Consider the following 27,512-nt stretch of genomic DNA (forward strand, 5'->3'; position numbering starts at 1 on the left):
TTCCAGCCTGGGGTAAGGCCTGAGAAACCCTGGTGCTTTTGATGTGCACAAGGGGATCTAATTGGAAGCAGGGAAAGTGAAAGTGAAGTCGCTCAAAGTGTCCGACTCTTTGGGCCCCATGGACTGTAGCCTACCAGGCTCCTCTATCCATGGGATTTTCCAGGCAAGAATACTGGAGTGGGTTTCCATTTCCTTCTCCAGGGGATCTTCCAGACCCAGGGATCAAACCCAGGTCTCCCGCATTCCGCATTGTAGGCAGACAATGAGCCACCATCTGAGCCACCAGGGAAGTCCGACTGGAAGCAACACCAACCTTAGTAACCCCAGTCTTACAATCCCAACCAGGGTTGAGAAGTAGCAGCCTCTGACTGGTTTAGGAGGACCCCTACTTCAGTTTGCTATGTGTCTTATATAGACTGCAGGGGGCCAGGCAGGTCTAAGCCAGAACCTCCCAGGCAGACCAGTAAATACTGCCATTGGTATGAGCAGACGCTCCAGTAACCCCTGGCTCAGATTTGATCTCTAACTTCCAAGCTGCTAAGACGTGACTTGTTAGCTTCTTGGGGGGGAGAGAGGGGGTGCAGGGAGCAATGTGTCACTACCAATGACAAGGTGTTCCCTTTGACACAAGGACTCACCCCTAAGGAGCTACTCCACTGAGGCACTCATACACAAGATGCAAAGTGGCCACAGTCAGTTTAAGAGTGAAAAACTCATCACAATATCACACCATCCTGCTGTACGCCTTAGATCTTTACACAGTGACGTCTGATGTATTAAATAAAACTATTAAAATTACGTTCCACTTCTAAAAGACAAAAAAGTAAACGACTGAAGAATAACCAAGATGTTTTCTGCTACGGAATTCTAACATACCCATTTAAGATAAAATACTATCGTCACAGAGTGTGAACGTAAAATTCATGTTTTCTGATACAAAATTATAATATATCCACTTAAGATAAAATACTATGGTCATAGAGTGTGAAAATAAAAATTCATGCTTTGTGGCAAGACAAGAACAATTTAAACAGATCCTCTCTGCCCTCCTGGCCCCTCTGTCCCCTCTACTGTGCACTGTGTCTCAGTTAAGCAGCAACCAAACCTGCCCATTGGCAGAAGTACCTGCTCAACCACAAAGAGCAACACTTTCCAGCACCAGGAGGACAACTCCTTTAAGACAACATTCCTTCCTTTTTTTTTCTGGTCATGCCACTCGGCTTCCTGGAACCCGTGCCCCTTGCAGTGGAAGGGCAGAGTCTTAAATCACTGGATGGCCAGGAGTCCTACATTCCTTCTTAATCTTGTAAGGGCCAAGATGACCCATGACTGCTAACTCGCCCGATTGTGTAAGCTGTCAATAATGCGTCATCAAGTCTCAAAAAACTTATGCAAAACTGTGTTTTGACTTCTAATGGGAGGAACAGTTCTCGGGGCCTTCTGAGAGGCTGTTCCCAGGTTATAATTCTCAGTTTGGCTCAAATAAATTTTTCCATTTCTTTCTTAGATCAACTCAAAGAGAACAAGATAAACTTAAAACTACCAACATAGAAAAACATCCAAAATACCCCGCACAGGTAAAAAAATAAATAAAGTTACACAACAGCATGCATAGCAAGGATACTTTAATAGAAATGGCAAGGACTAGTTTACACATGGGAAAAGAGCGGTTATTTTGAAAGCAGAGAAGGAGTACTGAAAGAAACTTTCTTTTTATAATTTGTCTTTTTCTAGAGATTACCAAACAAACTGAAATGTTCTTAGAGAACACAAGAAACGAAGCAAATAAAAACATTCTCAGAGAGCTTAAAATGTGAGGTTAACTGATAACACTGCAGTAACCGCACACTGGTCCCTAACATAGACATTTGAGACATGAGATTTAAAGATACACTGAAAACAAACACTTTTTACAAATTATATGGAACACTTAAAACATAATCTAGGAATATTGGACATTAATTCTTAATTCAAAGTAATGACATTCACAGAATACATCTTGGTGCCAGCCAATAAGGAGTTGACTTGTGTCAGCTTAATCATTCACCTTGCTAAAATTCAATGATTATGATTCAGCTTTATAAGGTTAAGCAAGTCTTCCAGGTAATACTAATAAAACTTTCTCAAACACAAACATTTGTACCAGCAAGAAAATTATTAAAAAGTATATAAATTATGTTCAGGGGCTTGATTAAAAGGCTGTCTATATAGAAAGGCACCTCACCTTAGAAAGAATACAAGCACAAAAACACTTAATCGAATATAAGATGCCAGGACATTCTCTTAGTTATGTTACATAGCAAACTGCATGTCTATAAAAGTCATTCTGTTATACATGAACTGAAAAACATATATATATATATATATATTTTTTTTTTTTTAAAGCCCTTGACATGGAGGAGTGAAATATGCCTGCATTAAGCACAGAAACTCAGAGCTTTATGAACTGCATGTCTCCAGCTGGCTCCCAGGCGCCACTGAAAACTGTCACCACCCTCAGAAAGACAGGATGGTCTTGTTAATGATCTCCACCGCCTCTAGAATCTCATCCTCCTTGATCACAAGCGGGGGCGCAAACCTAATGATGTCGCCGTGGGTTGGCTTGGCCAGAAGTCCATTATCTCGCAGTCGCAGACACACCTTCCAAGCATCACAATCTAGTAAAGAAAACCATCCAGAGTATGCTGATCAATGATAAGGAGCCTGCAGGGGTGGGGCCAGCCTGGCAAAAACGGAATTCCCAGTACCCACTCAAGAAAGGCAGCTCTGAGTTACAAGCTTGCTTTTGGCTCCTACTCTTAAAAATGAAGTTACTTTTCAGCAATGGTTTGAATGGTATGATCAGATATGGGTTTTGTTGGGTTTTTGACCTAGCAAAAAAAACATGCTAAGGCAGATGTAATTAATTATATGAGGAAAGTGAAAGTGAAGTCACTCAGTTGTGTCCGACTCTTTGCGACTCCATGGACTGTGGCCTATCAGGCTCCTCCGTCCATGGGATTTTCCAGGCAAGAGTGTGGAGAGGATTGCCATTTCCTTCTCCAGGGGATCTTCCCGACCCAGGAATCGAACCCTGTCTCCCGAATTGCAGGTAGACGCTTTACCGTCTGAGCCACCAGGGAAGCCCATTATATGAGGAACCAATGCATAAAAGAACTAAGGTATGATACAGATAACTAACAGGCACAGAATAAGCAACATTCAAACCCAGTGACCATTACACGTTTCTAACCTGAATTTGCCTCCTAAGCTGGTAGAACTAGACTTTCAGGATCCTCAAAACCCTGATTCCAACAAAAAACACCAAAGGGGCGACGGCCAGTGCCTGAGCCCCGCTCTAGACCCATCAAATAAGAGTCTGTGCAGTGAGGCTAGGCTTGGATTAATTTGTTAAAAAGCTCCCCAGGTGATTCTAAAATGCACTCAAGGTTAAAACCATTGCTTTGAAAAGGAAGGGTTATGGCAAGAAAATCCAACCAGGAACTGTTATGGGTTACAAATGATGTGTTAAACATCAAATGCTCAGTTAAGTGGCAGCTGGGGTTATTTTTATTACCAACATCGCCATTATCATTCTTATTATTACTGCTGCTCCTACTTATCGCTGCTGATCTGCAAAGCGAAGGAGGAAAGGAGAGGAGAGAGGAAACTGCAAAGTGCTCTGTGCTGTCTTCCTAACAGAAACCAAACTGAACTCTCCAAGTACTGTGTAAATAACCTAGGGCGGAATAACAAATGACTTGAAGGAATACATAGGTGAAATTAGTCAAATGTGCCTTCTTGTAGGAAACAGCTATATTTCTAAGACCATTAATATAAATCAGGTAATAAGAGTACTGCATGCGTATGTGCTAAGTTGCCTCAGTCATGTCCTGACTCTTTGCGACCCCATGGACTATAGCCCACCAGGCTCCCCCATCTGTGGGATTTTCTAGGCAAGAATACTGGAGTGGGTTGCCATTTCCTTCTCCAGGGGATCTTCCCGACCTGGAGATCAAACCCGGGTCTCCTGCATTGTGGGCAGACGCTTTACCATCTGAGCCACCAAGGAATCCCTCTCCTATAAGAATAGTACCTTGTAAAATATTTTGTCTCCATACCTTTGGTTTCTCTGATAACAATAGCATTTAGTAATCCTTTTCCTCTTACAGTCGTTACAACATCAGAAGGCAGCTTCATGAGTTCATTTCTCAAGATGATACCCATTTTCTCTGCATTTTCAGCAAGGTTTTCTTCTTCCAAAACCTATGTTTCAAGAAAAATTACACATATATTAAAGACTGCCTTTTTCATGTTGCTCTTTGGAAGGGAATGTGAACTACAAGCAAAGGAAGAAGAGGATCAGATAAAGACCAAAGTAACTTAACTTTCACTTCTATTTTTCAAAGCCTATACCAGTTTGATTTCTCATCACGTAACAGACACTTACTCAGACAGAGCCTTGCTTTATTCAAAAACCCATCATTAATCTGATTCTGTGGCAAAATGAAGATTAAATTTGTTTAATGCAACTGATAAATTCTCTTCTTAGGTAAATAAATCAATGGGCTGAACACATTTTTTAACTGCAATAGAATTTCTTTTGGCTTCTTTTTCCTCCAAAAAAGTCCATCCTCAGAGATTACATAACAATTTTATGCCTTTTGTAGGCATTTGAGGAATAAGTCTGAAAGCGTTCAAATCCCCACTTTAACAACAATAAGAAACCACGTGGGCTAAGCCAGAGGCTTCACAGGCCAGCCTGGCCACAAAGGGAAAGCTCTAGGTGGACAGGCCAGGACCTGCGGGCCCAAAGCCCTGGGAAACTGCAAACTTGGAAAGCCTACGCAATCCTTCTCTATACTTCATGTTCTGTAATACACTGCAATCTTGTAACATTTCTTATTACACCAGTGAGCTTAGACTTAAAAGTCACTTCAGCACCACCTCCAGGATACTGGCTACCATATAGTTCAGTTCAGTCGCTCAGTCGTGTCTGACTCTTTGTGACCCCATGGACTGCAGCATGCCTCCCTGTCCATCACCAACTCTCGGAATTCACTCAAACTCATGTTCATTGAGTCAGTGATGCCATCCAACCCTCTCATCCCCTGTTGTCCCCTTCTCCTCCCGCCTTCAATCTTTCCCAGCATCAGGGTCTTTTTCAGTGAGTCAATTCTTCGCATCAGGTGGCCAGAGTACTGAAGTTTCAGCTTCAGCATTGGTCCTTCCAATGAACATTCAGGACTGATTTCCCTTAGGATGGCCTGGTTGGCTCTCCTGAGAGCTGCCATCAGGTTTTACCTCCAGGGCTGCGATAGCCACTCGGCAGCCCAGCGGATTGCCTCCATACGTAGAACCATGTTCCCCTGGCTTAATGGTCAGCATTATTTCATCATCACACAACACTGCGGACACCTAAAAGACAGAAGAGAATTAAGCACGGACCAAGTCTCTTCTCAGATGAACCACTCTTATTCTTATAGAAACAGATATTTATGAAGCAGATATTAAATCTGACATGAAGCTTCAACCAACAAGAGCCACGCATCAGCCTCCTTAAACACAGTGACAGAACGATGACCGCCCTAACTCGTTCCAAGCACGCTGGGCACGGTTCAGCGGTGCAGAGTAATATTCTGGAACTAAAAGAAAGCTATTTCTGCAATGATATAATTTAGAATTCTTTCCACTCTCAGGGTGAAATGTTTTAATTGCTTAGAAAATAATGTTCTGCACTAAACATTCAGAGCCCTTTAATCCATACCAATTGCTGGCTCTGAACGGCAAACCCAAGAAAAGAATTAACAATTAAATGTCAATTTTTTCCAATCTCTGCATTAATCAGTCAATGGTTTTAAACAATTAGTATGTTTCTAAACTATGGGAAAAAAGCACAGACGTCTACAGGAGTACTCTGGAGATAAAATGGTTCCATCCAAAATAAACGCAGTGAAGCAAACCCAAGGTACACTCAATTCTCCAGTTAAACTAAGTGGGGTTAACCATGGAACTCTGAAATGTTTTTATCACACGTATTCCAGGTGACCTATGTATATAAACCACACTGAGTAAAACCAAACTCCCAGAAAGGCACAGTCAGTCATGTAAAAATATCTCAGGGATTCATGAGAAGAGGGAAAATACAGAGAGTGGTTGAGCATTCAACTTACGGGGTATAAACCACCAGAAAGTGCCTTTCCTAGAAGGACAATATCAGGTCGGACATTTTCGTGGTCAATAGCCAGCCATCTCCCAGTTCTGGCCAAGCCTGTCTGGATTTCATCAGCAATAAACAGAACCTATTGGAAAACAACAAAATAACATAAAAGAAAATAGCATATGAAAATAATCAATTATTTCCATAGCGAAATACTTATCTTTATTTTACTCTTTCCTGCACAAATCTGTCATTCTGACATCCCCTCAGATTTGCGAAAGCATTCTAATTACCCACATGACTTCAATAGTGCGGGACACACAGTCATCTCCTGTCAGGCCACCCTGCCCCACAGGGCACTGTCCTACATGGTGGAAGGGCGGGTATGCAAAGTGAGGGTTTTGCGGGGGGTTTCTGAATAGAACTACTCTCTGGGAACAGATTTCTAATTTATTTCTCAACCATTTGTTAATATGTACTTCTTATTACTATTTACTAGTTTGGTGAAAGAAGAGGGGGAGAGAGCTTAAATTCTGGAGCAAAGGGATACGACAAAGGCTTTGAGAAGAAGCCAAGCACAGGCTGCTGGGGCAGAGAGGAAGGAGCCGGGCTGAGGGTCCACCAGGGCCCAGCCAGTAAAGTCAGCTTCTCTGCAGCCTGCTGCTAGAAAGTTCTATCAGCCCTAGAAAGTTGGGAGGCTCTTAGAATGAAGCCTCCTTCTAGTCGAAAGGTGATGCAGTCTCTGAGCTTATCCTATCGGCCAAACCCTAAGTGAGGCAGGCAAGTGCGCGGCCTTGACCTGGTGCTGGGTGCAGAGCTCGCGGACGCCCACGAGGTAGCCTGGATCCGGAACAACAACGCCCGCTTCACCCTGGATTGGTTCCACCATGAACGCGGCAACGTTTGGGTCCTGAAGCGCACGCTATGGAAACAGCACGAGTATGTTCTTAGTAACTTCCTTTCGAATCTATTTGATCTGAAGTCACACAACGCACGTGTTTTCCCGTAAGAGTAAGTGTGCAAATTAAGTTTTCACACTAACTTATATTCCGCCTTCCAAGCACAACTTTTCTGACAATCAATTACAATCAAAAAGCTCCAAATACCTCAGCTTTAAGCTACTCCATCCTGTATTTTCTAATACAATACTCAAATGTACTGCAAATAAGAACTAGTGAAAATGGCCTTTTAAAACGCCATTAAATAGATACATTAAAAGTGCATCTTTTTATTTTAGAAGTCTTCCACTTCATAATTTTAAAAAGCTGGCTGAAAACTCACTAATTTTGTGTATTAAAGTAATTAACAGGTAATATTCAAGTTAATACTTATGTAGGAGACAAATCTAACGGTTAGTTGGCAGTTAGGATTAGGCCATGGAACCTGGTTTCCACATGTTAGCAACTAACTGACCATTACAGAGAACCGTGTGAATCCCGGCCCAACTTAAACATAAGTTATGAGATGTATGACTCTTGGTACAATCAGATGTCTGTTTTCAATTCATACATTGAACAAATGCAGGTTCTATGTACTATGAGCTAAAGCACCGTGATACCAGGTGAAGTACCTCAAGGGCAGGCAGATCATTATACGGAATGATTTCGAAACCCGGCATAAATGGTCCAAAACCATCGTAACTGGTTGGGTCAGTGGAGCTGGAGACAGCAGACAATGTCCTACCCCAGAAGTTCCCAGCTAGAAAGAAGAAACAAACAGTCATTTTTTTCAAACAAACCCCCCAATTTAATTTCACAGTTTCCCAAAAATACTCCAGAAAGCTTTCTGTTTTCCTGGCCACGATGCACTGCTTGTGGGGTCTGAGTTCCTGGACGGCTCTACTGAGGCTCCCAACTGTAACACACAGCATAGTCCCTGAGGAGAGAGATTTGTCTTTTCTTTCAATAATCCCAAACCCTAAAAACTGAAGCATTCAATACGTGTTTTTCTAGAGACAGTTTTTCTAGACACATTTATGATAGTGACATGAAAAAACGACTATCCTTCATAGAGAATCTGTACTTCTCCTTTTAAAAATCCAACACTACAGGCTAACTATTCTACAGAATGAGTTTTATATTTCATTTGGATAAAATATCCTCAGGCAGTCTGAAAACTTTCAATTTGCCTTCCGTGGTGTTATAAGCTATTATGCGCTAGAAGACAAACGTTGACCTTTATTCAGGAACAATTTTTACCCATTAATTTGTTTTAGTAATCTGAAGACTGATTAATAATGTCAGGCACTGCTCTAGGTGTTGGGGACAAATGATGGCTGGCAAGCTCCCTGCCCTCAAGGAGCTTCTGTGCTCTTAGGGAAGACACACCACGACAGAACCGGTGAAGCAAATGCACAAGGTGACGTCAATGTGGTTAAATTCAAGAAAAGAAACAAACTAGAGTAAGAGAGGCTTGGAGTTTCTCCCGCTTTAAAAAAAATATCTTCTCACCCTCAATGCCAGCAGCAACTCAGTTAACCCAGTGCTGAATTATGCTTTTGAACTGCGGTGTTGGAGAAGACTCTTGAGAATCCCTTGGACTACAAGGAGATCCAACCAGTCCATCCTAAAGGAGACCAGTCCTGGGTGTTCATTGGAAGGACTGATGCTGAAGCTGAAACTCCAATACTTTGGCCACCTCATGAGAAGAGGTGACTCATCTGAAAAGACCCTGATGCTGAGAAAGACTGAGGGCAGGAGGAGAAGGAGACGATACGATGAGATGGTTGGATGGCATCACTGACTCAATGGACAGGAGTTTGAGTAACTCTGGGAGTTGATGACGGACAGGGAGGCCTGGCATGCTGCGGTCCATGGGGTTACAAAGAGTCAGACATGACTAAGCGACTGAACTGAACTGAATTATTATTCCAAGTTGGCTTCATAGCATCCTTCAGTACAACCCCTGCAGAGCCTCTTTCAGCTATGAGTAATCCCTGCTTGGCTTGTCCACAAGCAACAGCATTATTGATTCTGCCCAGGCTTGTTTAAGACAAAGTGTGCCAATAGCCTACTTGCTCTCCGCCATGGGCCTCAGCAGGCTCACGCCCCGCAGCTTACCCTGCTGAATAAGGGATTGCAGCTGGGGCACAGTCCTCTGTCTCTTCCTACTGACTTCTCTCAATGCATGGGAGAAACATCTTTGTGCCCTGTGCTAATATGAGAGAGACTGGACACAGTCTGTAAGGAGGAAAGTCACCAGAAAGGCCATTTTTGTTTGCAAGAGACAGTTATGTTGCCTTACAACTAAAGGCACGAAATTCCAAAATGGCAGATCAGAGAGCTGGGCAGGGACTTTCTTCCTCAGAAACAGGAATTGGTCACTGCCCCCTCCCCAGACACCAAACTTTGGCTGGCCATCAGATGAACTCTAGATTCTACTGTATTATGGGCTTTATAATTTAGCTGTGTGTGTTCACAAGCAAAGTATTTCATGATTTCAACCATCACAAGAAAGAATCTCAGCCGTGTGCAGTGACAAATTTCTCCATAGATGTTTTTAAAAATTAAAATCAAAGTTTTAGAAAAGAAAAAGTCAGAACCTATCCCAAAGTCAGACTAAATCAATAATCTAAATTAACTGTTGGTCTCCCTACTCAGTATAAGTCATTCCTCTTATCCATTCGCAGAAATATATCGGGGGCAATGCCAGCCCTCCTCGTCCAACAGCTTTTAACAACACGGCACAATAATATCTCATAGTGTTTGAGATACACTAGGTTCAAACTTCCTATCATGCCTAGGACATGACCCTACATGAACATAACCCAACCTCAAAACCTCACAAAACTGCTGCAACATTTTTGTATGATGCTTGCATCAACAAAACTGTCTCATTAACCAGAAAACTGCTATGGAAAAAATCAGATAAGCAGATGGGAAATAAATCACACGGTCACTCACTCTAGGGAGGAAGGGATAGGGAGTTATAGGAGCATCCAAAAAATACTTGGAAATGAGCCGAAGAAAAGGAAATCTCTCAATTTTTACGCAACATTCAATGTATCATGCATGGCTAAGTCACTTCAGTCATGTCTGACTCTTTGAGACTCTGTGGACTGTAGCCCACCAGGCTCCTGTGCCCATGCCATTTTCTTCTCCAGGGGATCTTCCCAACCCAGGACGGGAAACTGCCGTCTCTTAGGCCTCTTGCATTAGCAGGAGGGTTCTTTACCACTAGTACCACCCGGGAAGCCTCGATATTACATATGTGAGACAAATACATTTGCAGTATCTCATCGTAAGTTAATAGTAACTAACAATTTTATGTAAAGTAAAATAGTAACTAACAATTTTATATTTCAATCACAGCAGTTAACGCTGAATTTTACATACCTGCAAAAACAATCTTTGCTTTGTATTTCGGGATCCCCTTGACAGTATACCCCCATTTACGAGCAAGCTTGCAAGCAGTCTCTCCAGCCTCCACTCCTACCCAAGAGAACATTTTAAAATATCAGTTTCAAAAAATGTTTTAAATTACCAGAAAACAACAAGATTTTCTTGGCTATTTTAACCAAAAAAAAAAAAAAAAGGAAATGTTTTACCTGTATTCATAGGAAGAACTTTGTGGTAGTTGAAAAGTTTAGTAACATACTCTTCATATTCACCAAGCACGTTATTGTAGAAAGCCCTAGATGTTAAGGTCAACTTGTCCACTTGACTTTTCAAAGCATCCACAATCTTTGGATGACAATGCCCCTGGTTGACAGCACTGTAAGCACTCAGAAAGTCAAAATATTTTCTGCCTTCAACATCCCATACGTAAATGCCTAAAACATAAGGAAAATAATTTTAGAAAAATCACTAAATTACATAACCTTCAAAGATTAAGACTGCTAGCCAGCCCTCTGAATACCTACGTATGGACCTCCAGTTAACAGAGAATTGTGGTTAAGGCATATTTTTACTCAAGCATGATAAACTTTGGTTTATATGGAATTATATTTTTATCTGTCCAGCATCAATTTACACATTTACTAAAAAACAGCAGTAACATGAAAAGATTTTATAAACTCTAGAGTAAAACCTTTATTCCTAGAAACCTGTTTATCATTTAAGGCTGGATTTTTTTTTTTTCCTTCATTTTTCTTCTTTGCCGTGCCACGAGGTTTGTGGCATTCTCAGTTCCCTGACCAGGGATTAAATCCAGATCACGTCAGAGAAGCCCAAAATCCTAATCACTAGGCCACCAGAGAACTCCTAAAGTTGGAATTTAAAGGAAGTTACACAAAACATAAAAATTGCGATTAATTGACTGTAAAAACCAACAAAATGAAAACAAATACTTCCAAATCAAGTAAGGATCTACTATCCAGAACTCTTACAACTCAACAAGGTATACAAGCCAATTAAAAACTGACAAATGGAACTGCCTGGCAGTCCCGTGGTTACAACGCCACACTTCCACTGCCAAGAGCCCCAGGTTCCATCCCTGGTGGAGGAACTCAGATCCCACAAGCTGCGTAGCACGGCCAAAAAAAAAGAAGGTAAAGAACTTGAATGGACATTTCTCCAAACAGGATAAACAAATGACCAACCAGCACATGAAAAGATACTGTCATGAGTCATTAGAGAAAAACGCAAACCAAAACCGCAATGGTAGCACTTGGTACCACTGGGGTGGCTATCACTTCTTAAAAAGGAAAACGAGAATTGGCAAGGATGTGTAGAAACTGAAACTCATATATGTAACTAGTTGGAATGTAAAGTGGTGCCAAGAGCTGTTGAAAACAGCTTGGGGGTTCCTCACAAGTTAAAGTGAAACATAAAATACCGTATGACCCCACAACCGAACGCCTCGAAGCGGAAGACAGGTGTTCAAACAGAAATGTGTTATTTGAAATAGCCAAAAGGAGAAATAACCCAAATGTCCATCAACTGATTAAAGGACACACATGTGCTATCTCCGTAAAATGGAGAACTTAATTCAACCAGAAATAGCAATGCATCCTAACTCGTGCTACAACGTGGAAGAACCTTGAAAACATGGGGCCACGTGAAACAGGGCACATGTTGTCTGTCCCCATCTACACGAAACATCTAGAACAGGCAAGTCTATAGCAACAAAAAGCAGATGAGTAGCTGCCAGGTTCTAGGGGAGGAAGCAGTGGGGAGTGTGGCACTTCCTTTGGGGATGATGAAAAATGTTCTAGAAGGAGGTAGTGGTGACAGTTGGACAACATTATAAATGCGCTCACTGCCACTGAATTAAACACTGGTTAAAACGGTAAATTTTATGCTACATACATTTTATAACAATTTTTTTAAGCTGACCATAGATATTAAAATGTATTAGGTGCTCACCTAATTTCTGCCATGTACTTAACATACTTAAAGGTGCTTTTGTCCTTTATCTCATCAAAAACCCTCTATGAGCACCATCCTTACACTACAGAGGTTAAGAAGTAGATGTTTAGATTATAACTAGCCCAAGCTGGCATGCATGCAACCAGGACTTGAACCCAGTCAAATTCTAGAGTGCATGCTCTGCTACTGTAGGTAAAGAACATTTTTACAAATCGGTAAAATATAAACCTAGATTTTCATCTGTTCAGAAGGAGCTCTATTTATTACAGTACTGGTCCCAAATCCAAAAAACATATAGGCAAATGACTATTAGCTTCTGGCCCAGAGCTAATAAACTTCGGCTCGATTTGATAATGGCTGTTATTTCAAAATATGGATTAAATCACCATTTGGCAACAATCAGTAATCATTTATTCAGACAAGAATCATTAACGGATGCTAAAAGTGGGAGTAAAAGGTTTTTATACCTTACCAGTCATCCCCAAATGGATGTTCATGCTAAAAATTATTGGCCTGTACTCTGCAAAAATATCAAGGTCAAGAAACCAAATACTGAGGAATTATTCTGGATTAGACTAAACAGCCCTGAAAACCGAATGCAACCCATGGTGCGACATTTTCTTTTGCTACACAGGACAAGCGAGACCTGAATCAGGCCTGCAGATTAGAGAGCAGTGCTGTGCCACTGTGAATTTCCTGATTTTGATAATTACACTTTGTTATGTAAGACAGTCTTTGTGTTTCAGAAAAGGCACAAATATTTGGGGGTAAAGACGCATGTCTGCAACTTCCTCTCAAACGGTTCAAGGAAAAAAAATGTATGTGTGTTTCTGGACAAAGATGATTATGCAAGTGCAATTAAAAAAAAAAAAAAAAGGACTTGGGAAATCTGGGTGAAGAGCAACAAAAGAGAAATTCTAGTGCCACTGTGGCAGCTTTTTACACCAAAATACAAGTTAAAGGGGAAAAAAGCGATAACAATATTATAGTACTTTACTCGTGTATTATACATTCCCTCCTGGCAAGTCCATCATGACCTTGCATTCCCCACAGCACCTAACACAGCAAGCATCAGAGACTCAATAGATGTTGAATTAATCATGCCTGCAGTACAGAAATTAAATGCCTCTAGAATGGGGAGGGAGGAGGGAGGAGGGTTCAGGATGGGGAACACGTGTATACCTGTGGCGGATTCATTTTGATATTTGGCAAAACTAATACAATTATGTAAAATTTAAAAATAAAATAAAATTAGAAAAAAAAAGAAAAAAAAAAAAGAAATGCCTCTAGAAAAATGCACAGTGAGAAAATATAATAGCAAGTTTTACAAAAAGGTAAAGCAAAGAATCGGGGGTGGTGCAAAGGGTGAAAACATACCCTTCCCTCTCTCCAGGGCTACAGGTAAAGGATGGTAGTTGTGGGCACCATATTTAGATTCCCGTTCAAAAATGTAATCAGAGGACGGAGGGCCTTGAACGGTTTTTTTAGTTGCAACAGATGTAGCAGAAGCCACTGAAGAATGAACTCCACGACCAAGGCCAGCAACAGTCTGCAAACGCGCTAGTTTGGAAAGCATGATGTCCTTCAAGTGGGAATATCACCGACCTGTCCAAAGAAAAGAGAAGGCATAAAGAATAAGACACTTCGCAGGGTGGGTAGATGTCTACTCATCAACTATATACTTGGAGCGCTCACCAAAGAATCAGGAAGGTAAGAGAGAACGGAGGTCTTAACTGCAAAGGGAAAGCAACATTTAGAAATTGTATAAAAAAATTTTAATTGAAAAAATAAAATGAAAAAAACAACAACAAAAAAAAGAGAACTAACCCCTGACTCCTGCCTTTGGGGAACTTGAAGGGCAACGGGGCAAACAGGTGGACACACAAGTAAATCAACTCCAAAGGACGTACGCAAGCACAAAGCGCTCGAGGCTAGACGTCCAGGAGAACAGGGAAGAACAATGCAAAGTAGACGCTTTTACTTTTCCCCAAACACCCTTCTGCACCACCTGACAAGCTCGAGGCAGTCAGGCAAGGCTGAACAGCACAGGCTCGGAAAGAGCTGAACCACCTGAACCACCATTCGAAAGGTATTTATGCGGGGGTGTGAGAGCCCAAAGGCAGAAACCAAATGAGAGATGCTGGCTGCCCTGGGGTGGGGGCGGGGAGGGCGGGGAGGCCAGAGATCAAGGGGGCAGGGACAGAGGCTACGGCAACTACTTTGCATATCAACTTGGTCCTCCTGCAAGCAGTGAGGAAATCAGGGAAGAATTTGGTTTCCACAAAGGGACCAGAGACCATCCTAAAGTAAAAGTAATAGCGGTGGGGTGGAAAAGTGATTCCTTAGGGGAAGGCAATGGCACCCCACTCCAGTACTCTTGCCTGGAAAATCCCATGGATGGAGGAGCCTGGTGGGCTGCAGTCCATGGGGTCACTAGGAGTCGGACACGACTGGGCGACTTCACTTTCACTTTTCACTTTCATGCATTGGAGAAGGAAATGGCAACCCACTCCAATGTTCTTGCCTGGAGAATCCCAGGGACGGGGAGCCTGGTGGGCTGCCGTCTATGGGGTCGCACAGAGTCGGACACGACTGAAGCGACTTAGCAGCAGCAGGGGAAGGGAAGGGCTTTCTAAGTTTAGTGCAGGAAAGACAAGAAACTACAAAAGGTAAAATCTGCGGGACTTCCCAGGCGGTAGAGTGGTTAAAGACACTCCAGTGGTTAAAACCCCAGGCTTCCAATACAGGGATTCAGGGGGCGTGGGACTGATCCCTGCTCAGGGAACTAAGATTCCACACGCTTCGTGGCATGACCAAAAAAAAAGGTAAAATCTTATTATTTAGCCACAATTATCTAAAACGTCTCTGGGTTAAAATAATCACAAACAAAGATGGGGGCGCAAGTTTTGCAATTTCTAACAAATAGCCTTTGAAGAGCTTTTACATTGAGAGGAACAGACCAAAAACACAGCAGAACAATGTATGAGAGGAAAGGTTACAGCTCCCAGAAGAAACCGGCTACTCTGTTAGGATGATCGCTTCTGTGAAATTAACCCCCCTCACAAAAAGCTTCACCACAAAAGCAGCTGAAGGAGAAAAAGGCAACGAGGAACTAAAGCACCTCAAACTACAAGCTGAGAAGTTGAGTAATAAGTCCTAAATATCACGAGCAAACTGGCATTTACTGAGCATCTATTTATATATTCCAATGTCATCACTGCTCTCACCCCCCAGCACCAGCCCTAAAACCAGCCCCCACCCGCTGCAGCCCACTCTGCAGCCACCTGTATCATTAACAGTCACGACAAGTCACGACAAGTCACGACAAGTCACGACAAGCCACGACGCACAGACTGAGCGGAAGTACAGACTAAAGTAACTAAGAATAACAACAAGGAAATTGGAGACAATCCAGAACAATCATGGCAGGGGAGGGGGGCATGCTTTTTAAAGATACATTTCAAGATTAATGGAAAGTTGCCAACACTAGGCATACTTTATATGCCTATGCTTTTATAAAATGACCAGTTAACTCACATTTCAAGAGAAATCTATTAATGACAAGTCAGGCCATGCAAATCTCCAGCATTCAGTTGGAGCTGCCCAATGAGCAAAAGCTAATACTTGGAACTTGGCTTACTTTGCTTTCAACTTGGCACTAGCCATTAAATCCGGTATGTTCAGGAATGTGCTAAAAGAAAATCCAGCACTTTGTGTGCCAAGACTCACCAACTAGCCTGTCCTCCCACAGCTGAGATTACAACAAGGATTTTTAACCCGAGATTCCGGGACGTCTTCAGAACATCCAATGACTCCTGAAATAAAATGCAGAATTATAAGCATAAGTGCATCTCTCTTTTTTTTTTTTTTTTTGAAGGAAAATATCCCTAATTTCTAGCAGATCTTATTTCAAAGAAATACATGTTAACAACAATAAAAAAAAATTATATAAGAATCATTCATGGGAGATAGCCATTAGCAAAAAAAGCAAAAATTCTAGTTATGCTAGACAGAAATTCCCTAAAATGCTAAGTCTAAAACATTGATTTTTAGCTCTATTGCTTAAGTAGAGACTCAGAATTAGTGCTCTGTTTGACCAACTAAAAAGTTAAAACGAGGTACTTTTCTAGTTTGGTGTAAGACTGTGCTCCCAATGCAGGAGGCCTGGGTTTGACCCCAGGTCATGTAGCCATAGGCTACAACACGAGTTTGCATGCCGAAACTAAGAGCAACACGTTGACTTTTGCCTTGATCAAATTAACAAAAAAACAAACAGTGCTACTTAGATATACTTTTAACTGAAACACTTTCTGAAAAGAACTGCAACTAGAATAAAAGCCTTAGAAGTGTTGTGCTCTTAGACCACTAATTTCACTCTCAAGATTAGATCCTAAAGCAACACTCAGGAATGTGGTGAAACATTCATTAATGAAAGACGTTCAACGATATGAGAACAGTTCAACATAATCGCATAATAGCATATTGCTATTTAAAATAATCAGTTTTCGATGACATGGAGATGTTTTATGACATGTTTAAGTGAAAAAAAATACAATCACATATACAGTTTCAACTACAAAAAATATACCCAAGGATGTTCAGGATGGTTACCTTTCCACTGTTCTATATTTTCCACGTTTTCTAATGATCAAGAATTACATTTATAAGGACTTCCCTGGTGGTCCGGTGGCTAAGACTTTGCCCTCCCAATGCAGGGGGCATGGGTTCGATCCCTGGTCAGGGAACAAAGATTACTGCATGCTGCACAGATAGGGCCCCCCCAAAAAAGGCAGAAAGCACTCCCCCCGCCAAAAAAGAGGTGCTTGCTAAGTCACTTCAGTTGTGTCCAACTCTTTGCCACCCCATGAACTGTAGCCCCACCAGGCTTCTCTGTCCATGGGATTCTCCAGGCAAGAATACTGGAATGGGTTGCCGTGCCCTCCTCCAGGGGATCTTCCCAACCAAGGGATTGAATGCACATCTCCTGCGTTATCAGGCGGGTTCTCTACCACTAGGACCACCTGAGAAGCCAGGTGTGTGTGTCTGTGTACTGGGCGGGGGGTATTAAAAAAAACACTAAAACCTCTCTAAGCAGGAACACTGTGAGAAAGGAATCTTTGAAATTATATAAATTGAACATTTTCCTTTTATACAAGTCATTTGTTCAGTTCATTCGCAAAAGAAATGGGACAAAACATCCATTTACATGCCAAGTTCATAACTACAACTTACTAACAGTAACATCCAAAACATTACTAATACTCATGCTTAAGGTTTTTAAAGATGAACTCTGAATATTTAATTCAACTGGTAAAAGTCCCGCTGTTCAATGCATTAAATGTACTAGGATCCTGTAAGCACATTTCTATTAAAAAGCCTTCTGTGTTCAAGTTACTGTGCTTGGCACAACATAAGAAATATTAGAGGAGAATTAAGATGGGCTTAAAAATAGCCAGCATCAACAATTTCCTCTTCCAAAAAGGCTTGGAAAACCAGAAGAGTAGACCATAAGGTCCTCAGAGTTTGAAAAGCAGGACTTAAAATTCTAGCTTGGGCTATTAAGAGTAACTTTATTTGGATGATTTTGTCCATTTTTTTTAGCTTCAATGTCCCCACTTGCAAAATGAAGTTGAAGCCACTCAAGACCATTACTGAGGATTACATGAGATAACGTTAAAGCATCAAACTTAGCACAAAATGACCAATTATTAATAGTTCCTTCTTGCCTTAAATTAACAAGGAAATTAGTTAATCTCTGCAACATTAAAAAAAAAAAAGTCAACTGTGCCAGGGTTTCTTTTTTAAAACTGGAGCTCTTTTCTTCTACAAGTTTGTTTCCATTGACAAAAAATAAGGAAGACAAGAAAATTACCTGAAATTCCATACTTCTGTGATAATCACGAACGTTTCTGTCTTGTTTCTATGAATAAATACTATACATCTTAGCTCCCTTTCACACTTCCCTACTGAATTTACCACATCAGACCTTCTATGACTCCCAGGACCTCTGCACAGATTTTTGTCACACATTCTAACACCTCAAGACACTTGTTTTCATGCCTGTCCACCTGAAAAGACAGTACTCCTTTCATGCCTGTACTCCTTAAAAAGACAGTAACTATGTCTTAAAATTCACTCTGCATCCCCAGAACCTAGCCCAGGTTTGGGCATTCCTTATCTGTCAAATGAATGAGGTCATTCCTAAACAGACTTAAGAGGGAATCAAGACAGACAAATAGCAAGGCCCTCCAGGAGACAGTCAAATCACTGACTCCTAGAGGATGGAGCAGAGTCTAAGAGGAGGCTAGTATGACATCACCAAGAAAAATCTTTTCATCAAGAGTTCTCTTCATTAGATCAGCTCACTCCAGGCTGTGCATTTAACCTAGGCTCCTAGAGAAGAGGACAGAGTTATTGACAACAAAAAATTTAATACTGAATATTTTCAGTAAAACACATAATTAACAAGGTCCTTCTTAAAGCTATTATTAGACCAATCCAATCCATCCTATCTACACTAGAACATACCTAAAATAGAATTCCATAAAAGGCTGCATTCTGAAGAGTTCTAGGAGAAGGAAATGGCAACCCACTCCAGCGTTCTTGCCTGGAGAATCCCAGGGACAGGGGAGCCTGGTGGGCTACCGTCTGTGGGGTCGCACTGAGTTGGACATGACTGAAGCGACTTAGCAGCAGCATGAAGTACTATTTTTTAAGATCATTATAAAAGGAAAACCAGCATGAATTCATCAGAAAGCCACTTAAAATATTCCACCTGAGGAAGAGTTTGGTTTTACTACTTTTGTCAAATATTTACTTTTCTTGAGGCAACCATTCACAAATACAGTCCTTTTTGGAAAGTTCAGCCAACAAAAGTTTAGGGTTTTGTTGGTTGTTTTTTTTTTACGTAATCTGGCTCAGAGTCAACTCAAGTGCGTCACTGGCAAACACCTTAAGCTGTTACTACTGAAAATGTACTGGCACAGTTAGGTCACACCCTCCACACACCTCCAAAATCCACTCACCACTAACTTTAAATGTGGATTACACCCATCCCTGGGAACTCAGTAAAGGGCGTAAACTATGCCCACAAGTTACTGTAATAGAGGAGGAGTATGGGTGGAAATAAAAATACAGCCTCTTTGAGGGGGAAAAAAAAAGTCTTTTTCAGAATTTTTACCATTCCAAGTTATACTGGGTCTTTTGGGAAGCAGATGGAAAACTAATCTTGAGCACCATGAAAAACTGCAAACCCAAAACAGTAACCTTTACTATTTAAACCTCACTAAAAGATTTTACTTTCCCACCAGGCTGTTACAGTCAGGAACTAGATTTTCTTAAGACAGAACCAGGATATTCTAATGAAAGAAGCCTATTGTTCCCAGTGGATTAAGATGAAGAGCGCGTATTACATATCTAAAGAACAGTTCCAGGTTCCAATGGAGAGAACAAGTTTCCCTATAGAAACTCTCAGAACTCCGAAGAAGAGACTGAGAACCGAGAAGGAAGTAATTTCTTAAAGCCACTTCATTCCAAAGTCACTTCTCCTTCCCCCCGCTTAATTTATCACCTTATCAGAGGTGAAAGCTGAACCTCAAGAAGGTAAGAAATACGGTAACAGAGGGAGGAGACTAGGTCACTGAGTACAGGTGTCCCACTCAATTCAACCAGAATGTATTAAATGCTCAGCACTGTTGACGAAGAAACTCGAACGACGACGTCTTCGTGCTCAAAGTCCTGTGGAGCCCAACCCCTTGACATCACGTAGTTAACCTGAACGCTACGGTAAGGCTCTACCTGCCTGATGACTTATTTGAACAAAGGCTGGAGGAGAAAAGGAGATAGCTTATGGGAGGGGAGGAGATGGGCAGGTAGCTACAGGGGCCCCCAGAGCTGCCCGGGTGGGCTCGGACCCCTTCTCAATAAAAGTCGGGGCGCCCCACTCTTGTAGGCAAAACTCCATGGGTTTACCGAGCAGTCCCGCGTATCCAGAATGCGACCCGCCCCGCGCGCCGGCACCCTAAAGGGCCTCCTTCCGGAAACCCCCAAGGCGCCCGAGAGGCTCCAGGCCAAGGCGCAGGGACCCTGGGCCGCCTGGTGCTGCAGGGGGGATACTGCAGGCCGGGGAGGGCGGGGGCGGAGCGCCGGCCAGCCCGGCTCCGCCCGCTCTGGCAGGCGGAGGTGCCACATCCACAGCCTCCCTCTCTGTCCTCCTGTCTCCGGGCCGGGATGCGCCGCGCCCTGCCCGCCCGGATTGCGCGCGGGCCGGCGGCTCTCCGGGCCACTCCCCTCCCCGCGCCCCAGATCACCCGGGAGTCCGGGGCCCGCTGCGCAAAGCCGCTGCGCAGGCAGAGCCTGCCCTTCGGGTGGAGGCCCAGCGCGCCCCCTCCGCGCGCTCCCCGCAACCTGGGACCCGAGCCGCTCACGCCCGCCTCGCCCCGCCCCGCCCCGCCGCGGCCCGGGGCGCCCGGCCCCTGCCCAAGCTCCGGCCCGGGCCCCGCGGCCCCCCGCACGGATACCTGGCGGCACTTCCAAGGCCAGCCCGGGGACACGCGGCGTCCAAGGATCAGCTGCGTCGACGGCGACGCGTCACAGAGCTTAAGATGCGCCTGCTGCCCCGCCCCCCGCGGACGCCCTTGCCGCCCATTGGCCGGCGGCGGAGGACTGGCCACCAATCGCCGTGGGCCCGCCCCCCGCCCCGGCGCCGCGCATCCCGTACTCAGACGGGGCACTGGTTCGAGCCGTTCTCCTGCGCCTTCCGCGCCCCGCAATTCCGGGCAGCGGTCGGGGTCGGTACCTGAGTTCAGGCGCCTGCCTGGATCCGTGCCTTTTCATCGATTCCCCTCACCGCCCTCTCTTTGCTGGCGAGAAAACAAGGTCCGAAGGGGTGAAACGCGGGACTGGACCTCCAGACCTGCGTTCTTCCCGGGGTTGCGCTTCCAGGCCTTTGCCTCGCGGAGCCTTCCGTGTGTGCTGGCCGCCCGCCTGTACTAGCTCCGGACAGGAGTTGCGGCCGCCGTGCCCTTGAACTCTGGTGTGCTGCAGCGCTTGTCTCCACTGCAGCGGAAAGCCCACTGCCTCCTCCTCGTGGCTGCTGGTAGATACTGAAATGAGGGCAAAACGCTCTGTAAATTTGCGGCGCCCTGCACAATCCGTTAGAAAACCCAGAAGTGGGAATGCACAGGCCAGGATAATAGCTGCTGCTGCTGCTGCTGCTAAGCCGCTTCAGTTGTGTCCGACTCTGTGCGACCCCAGGGACGGCAGCCCACCAGGCTCCCCCGTCCCTGGGATTCTCCAGGCAAGAATACTGGAGTGGGTTGCCATTTCCTTCTCCAATGCATGAAAGTGAAAAGTGAAAGTGAAGTCGCTCAGTCGTGTCCGACTCTTAGCCACCCCGTGAACTGCAGCCTACCAGCCTCCTCCGTTCATGGGATTTTCCAGGCAAGAGTACTGGAGTGGGTTGCCATTGCTTTCTCCACAGGGTAATAGGCTCGGGGTAAAAGAATATGCCTGCCAATGCGGGAGATGTAGGAGATGCAGGTTCCATCCCCGGATGGGGAAGATCCCCAGAGAAGAAAATGGCAACCCACTCCAGTATTCTTGCCTGGGAAATCCCATGGACAGAGGAGTGTGGCGGGCTATAGTCCATGAGGTCCCAAAGAGTCGGATATGAGCACGCAGGCCATCTCATGTTAGAACCGGAAGAGACCATGCCATCGTGTAGTCTACACCATTTTTGTTACATATTGGGAAACAGCTGGGAGCGAAAAAAGCAGCTTACCGAGGGTTATCCCACGCTTCGGCAGACTCCTGCGTGCCGGCCACCCCTCTCTGAGGGCGGTTGCAGAGAGCCCCCAGAAATCCGACTGCACCTCAGCCTGCGTTCCCTTAGACTGCCCTAACCAGGCAGGGTCCCATCTGGAAATGAGTGGCACACTCCAAAATGGAAAATTGAGGTGTATTTGTTAAAGGAATCATTTAAGTGTAAAGGCATAAACCACAGGGGCAGAGGAGCAGCCTGGGGCTAGTGCACCAGGAAGGGCCATGGTCAACCGTAGGCCTAAAGGGACTGTTTCCAGGATCCGAAGACAAAGAAAGGGAAGGCCACCTGCCTGGGCAGAGGTCTTCAGTGACCTCCTAGGAAGGGAGCTGGGGTAAGCAGGATCCTGACCTCCCATCTCCTTCCAGGGCTTTCCATGGACTGAGCCCATTAGGAAGCCAGAGACCTAGGGAGCTGGGCAACGGCAGTCCTTGCAGGGCAGCCTCCTGGCAGGCAGGCTGGGTGGGGAAGGGTGGAGATTACATGGGCAAGAGGACAATTGGAAGTCATTCAACACAGACAGCCAGCTAAGATTAAACCTTAGGTGAGTAGAAAGAAAAGTCAAAGCTATCTGGTAAAGGCTGGAAAACGTGTGGGCACAGAAGCCATGCTGTAAACAGCAGAGCCTGTGTCTGCTGATGTCCAGAGCTAGACACCAAAAAGGGATTCAGTCCTCGTGATTCCATCTGTCTTAGACCAAGGTCAGTTATTCTCCTTGTTACGGCTGTGCCCTCCCTAGAGTGCATTGAGAGCAGGACTCTGCCTTTTATTTTTATTTTTTTGATGTGACTTCTTAACACTGAAAACAATGTGATCAATCTCTTGGAAGTTAGGTCATTCAGAGAGGAACTGTTTCTCTGTGGTCCTCCCTTATAAATCTGGGCAGGTGTGTCATGCAGGCCCAGCTCTGGGAACACTTGCAGAGCCCAGGAATCTCCAATTCAACATTGGCAACTAGGAACAGGTGTTGCTCAGTTCATGAAGGGGGCATGACACCCAAGATCTGAGTAACATCAAAACTGTGTTGCAATGCCTTTTGGACTTATAGTTAAGGTCCTCTTGAACTAAAACCTTTTCATAGGCCAGAAACTGCTGAGAATGTCTGGGTCTTATCTCTTGTCTCTTATCAGAAAAACGAAACAGGTACAGAGAGCATGAAATATTTTATGGTTTTTCTAGCTAGTTGAAAAATAACTAGCAGTTGTTTTTTTAGCTTAATATGCCCTGGGAGACCTAGATTTGAAAGCAGCTTGTTTTCAAACAAGAAACAGAGCTGCTCTGTTTGTATGCATTTTATTTATAGTCAGCATATAGCATGTAAGGACAGAGCATTCATTGGAAAGATTTTTGAGCCTCTAAAACTACTCATAGACTCAAGTAATTGACTAAATGGGAACCATAAAACTGGATGATATAAAGAGTGGCCCCAGGACTTCACACACACACACACACACACACACACACAACTTCCCTGGTGGTCCAGTGGTTAAGAATCGGCCTGCCAATGCAGGGGACGTGGGTTTGATTCCTGGTCCCAGAAGAGCCCATCAGCTGCAGAGCAGCAAAGCCCCATGGGCCACAACTATTGAGCCTGTACCCTGGAGCCCGTGAGCCACAACTATGGAGCCCATATACCGTAACTACTGAAACCCCAGTGCCTGGAGGCCTTGCTTAGCAACAAGAGAAGCCTCCACAACAAGAAGCCCGTGTTCTGCAACTGGAGAGCAGCCCCTGCTGACCACAGCTAGAGAAAAGCCCATTCAGCAAAAAGACCCAGTGCAAGCAAAAAAAAGACTGATCCGATCGCATATATCCAACACCTTCGTTCATTTCTTTAGTTCACTCAACAAATGTCCCTTGAGTCCCTGCGTGCCTGACCCTGCAAAGGTTTTCCCATCAGGCAAGAGCAGGTGGACCTCTCTATTAGAAGGGAGAAGTTCAGGAAATGCTCCTTCAAGAGCTGAACTCTGGCCATCTGAAAAAGCTGCAACTACACAAAAAAAGGAAAAAAGTCTTCATTTTCTTATACAGGCAACTCTCAATGATTCTATGACCAGAGAAGTAGCTGACGGATTATGCCTGCCTCCTGCTTTCCATTACTTCCTCTATTGCCCAGTTTGTTGTTATTTATTATTAGGATAGCCTACATATATGTGGACTTGAAATGACTGAAAAGGAAAATCCACCCTGACAGTCAAGGAGAAGGTCTTGTAATGAGACTCAGAAAACATTTGGTGAGGTTTACCCAGCAAGAGAAAAAATTTCCCCCGATTATGTTCATCCTAAAAGATACCGTCCAGCAGAAGACTTGGCAATATGCTTACCTCATGCCTCCTGCTGTTCTGCACTAAGCAGGGGCAGGCATTTATATCTGGAGGAGAGTAAACCTCTTTACAGCCAGATGGCAGGGGTCTGTTAGAGGCAACGTAAGCAGAACAGTAAGGAAGGTTAAAGAAGGATATAGGGGGTAAATGTTCTGAACTTAAATCTGAACTGGAAGGGGAAGGGGAAGGAATAGTTAGGGATTTTGAGATGGACATGTACACACTGCTGTATTTAAAATGGATAACCAACAAAGACCTACTGTATAGCACAGGGAACTCTGCTCAGTGTTACCAGGCAACCTAGATGGGAGGGGAGTTTGGGGGAGAATGGACACATGTGTATTAATGGCTGACTCCCTCTGCTGTGCACCTGAAAGTATTTCATTTTTGATCAGCTATACTCCAATTAAAAAAAAAAACTGAACTGGGGACAATAGGTAGAGATTCAGAAATAGTGCAGTTAAAATATTGGTTCTGCTATAAGGATATGCCTACTAGGGGCGCTTCATTTCTCTCCTCCTCAGCTGAATTTCACCTGAAACCTCCAACTACAGCTTCTATCCTTCCCCACATGACACCTTTCCTGACTCCCCAGTCAGAAGAGTCCCCCTTACCTTCAGCACACTGTCCATCTGTCATAGAACTGCCTGCACTCATTGCTTGACTACTGTATATCTCTAGCTCTGTGTATATCTTCCCAACCAGACTATAATTTTTTTTTTTTTTTTAGCCATGCCACATGGGACCTGGGATCTTAGTTCCCCAAGCAGGGATAGAAGCTGTGCCCTCTGCCATGGAAGCACGGAGTCCTCACCACTGGATCACCAAGGAAGTCCCCGGACTATACATTCTAAAAGGTAGAGCCTGTCTTGCAGGACCTTTAGAGCCTTCCAGGACCCATCTCTGTATTGCTTTTAGGAGGAATAGTATTCTACACTTGCTCCAACTTATCTTTATTCCCCTGGGCAGGAATTAGAGGCAGAATAAGACATTGGACTATGATCCTGGGATTCTAAACGGCTAGCTGGCCCAAAGCCCTCCCCACTCCTAGAACAGTAAACCCCCAAAAGCTTGGGTTGAAAGAAGAATACTTCAAACCATTGTTGTACAAAAAAAAAAGAAAGGAATTCCAAGTTAAACAAATGACAACCAAATTGTACTTTAAATGTGCCATTAAAACATGATCTGTACAAAAAAAAAAAATCATGATCCATTGACACCTTGCCAAGTGCTGAAGGGTTGTCACTGGGGCCTGGTAAGTTTATAAAGTTATGTGCTGCAGAAAAGGTGATAAACTACATCTTAAGTCAAGTGAAATGTGAGATCTGGAACGGAGCTGGGTCCAGAGAGGAGGCTGTGAGAGGATCTCTGGGGTCAGTGACCACAGATGAAGAACACTGTGTGCCTCTAAGCCTGAATCAGGAACGGGAACAGAAAATACCAGAAGAGGGATGGAGGTGAACTAGGCCAAGTGATGGCTATTTACATCTGTTCAGTAGCAAATATTTTATAAGACTCAATTCATGGAGCTGAAAAGTCAGCCAAGTCTCAATACTGAAACATAATAAGTATTTTGTTTTGAATATATGAATTAGAGATATAAGTACATACTAGATGTTAGAGCTGAAAAGCCTTAAAGACCTAATCTAGCGCTTTAAAGGACAGAGAAATCCAAGATTCCAAGGTAAAGGGCCGAAGCCAGTCACCACATAAGTAACAGGTGATAGGACAGCCGAGAAAACTAGGGGTTCACCTCATCACGGGTTGTATTTCAGACACTTGATCAGAAGTAAGACTTTAAGAATAAAAAAGTTACAAAAATCAGTAAGGAAAGAAGTAACTACAAAAATAAGTAGTGAATTAGCAGCATTTATTTGGAAAATGCACTGCTCATTAATTAAAAAATAATAGAAACCTCAAGTGCTAGTTAAATATTTACATCCTTATCTAGTCTGATACTAAGAGGTTCGGTGCATTTTGCAATGATTTTTTTTTATTATTGATTCCATGAAGGCTAACTGAGTGTGAGCCTTGATAACAGTTATTACTTTTCTTTTGAGAACTTTAATTTTAACTCTTTTTAGCTGGACTATAAAAACAAAAACAATGACAACCCCCATCCCTCCCAGAAAACCTGATACATTCGTTGAAAATAATTCATACTTTTCTGCTAACATTGTTGAGTTAGATGTGATTTTTAAGACTTTTTAAATTTCAAAGTTAAATGTTATTAAATAAACATATTAAAATATATTATAAAATCATTTCATCTTGGGGAGGGAGGAGGGAGGAGGGTTCAGGATGGGGAACACATGTATGCCTGTGGTGGATTCATTTTGATATTTGGCAAAACTAATACAATTATGTAAAGTTTAAAAATAAAATAAAATTAAAAAAAAAAAATCATTTCATCTTTGTTGAAAACACTGTTTTGCTCTGTATTTTGCCAAGAGTTGTTCACATATAGGAAAGTCAAGTCACAGACAGCAATGCCAGTCTGGTGTTTGAGTCACCAGCACACTCTCTCTTTGTGGCTGTTACATTCCTAATAGTGGTATGTGGTCCTTCTCTTTTCTTTTGACTTGGATTTTCCTCCAAAAGGATTTGAGTGATAAAGATGAATTAAGTCTTTAAATTAGGGATGAGAAATTACACTCTGCCCTGACACCTGAAGTTTGACTCACTTCACTGACTGAACAAACGACTTTTGTGTTCTGACATCTATTGATTTCTTTTTTAATGTGTGTTTGTTTGGCTCTGTGGAGCCTCAGTGGTGGCACGCTGGATCTTCACCGTCACGTGGGACGTTTCCTTGTGGCGTGCAGGTCCTCTAGTTGCGCACATGGGCTCCGCAGCCGCATCTTGCAGGCTTACTTGCCCCCAGGCATGTGTGACCTTCGTTCCCCTACCAGGGACTGAGC

At 43.5% G+C, this 27,512-nt stretch overlaps 1 protein-coding gene and 1 long non-coding RNA gene across 2 annotated transcripts; one reads left to right on the plus strand and one right to left on the minus strand.

Annotated features, from left to right (window-relative positions):
* Positions 1-1,608: 1,608 nt before the first annotated feature.
* OAT (ornithine aminotransferase) lies at positions 1,609-21,021 on the minus strand. Its single transcript, XM_086378304.1, has 11 exons — positions 20,967-21,021; positions 16,177-16,262; positions 13,825-14,052; positions 10,686-10,910; positions 10,474-10,569; positions 7,710-7,837; positions 6,939-7,061; positions 6,153-6,281; positions 5,284-5,397; positions 4,101-4,245; positions 1,609-2,657 (listed from the first exon to the last, which is right to left on the minus strand). The coding sequence occupies exons 3-11, from the start codon at positions 14,021-14,023 to the stop codon at positions 2,497-2,499; spliced, it is 1,320 nt and encodes a 439-aa protein (XP_086234430.1). The 5' UTR covers positions 14,024-14,052; positions 16,177-16,262; positions 20,967-21,021; the 3' UTR covers positions 1,609-2,496.
* LOC147344496 (uncharacterized) lies at positions 19,926-25,794 on the plus strand. The gene is made up of 3 exons (XR_015155498.1): positions 19,926-20,049; positions 20,137-20,232; positions 25,322-25,794. It is a non-coding gene; the product is annotated as an uncharacterized LOC147344496 (long non-coding RNA).
* Positions 25,795-27,512: the final 1,718 nt, after the last annotated feature.

The sequence above is a fragment of the Bos grunniens genome, chromosome 26, assembly GCF_055505025.1.
Source record: "Bos grunniens cultivar Pamir isolate PY7600 chromosome 26, Bosgru_T2T1.0, whole genome shotgun sequence".
Classification (NCBI taxonomy): Eukaryota; Metazoa; Chordata; class Mammalia; order Artiodactyla; family Bovidae; genus Bos; species Bos grunniens.

Excerpts from the sequence above, each read along its gene's own strand:
- OAT (XM_086378304.1), bottom strand. The coding sequence starts at position 14,023 with ATGCTTTCCAAACTAGCGCGTTTGCAGACTGTTGCTGGCCTTGGTCGT. Across the intron at positions 7,062-7,709 it reads ATGATCTGCCTGCCCTTGAG|CGTGCGCTTCAGGACCCAAA; the intron begins GTACTTCACCTG and ends CTGTTTCCATAG. Across the intron at positions 6,282-6,938 it reads AGCTCTGCACCCAGCACCAG|GTTCTGTTTATTGCTGATGA; the intron begins GTCAAGGCCGCG and ends GTTTTCCAATAG.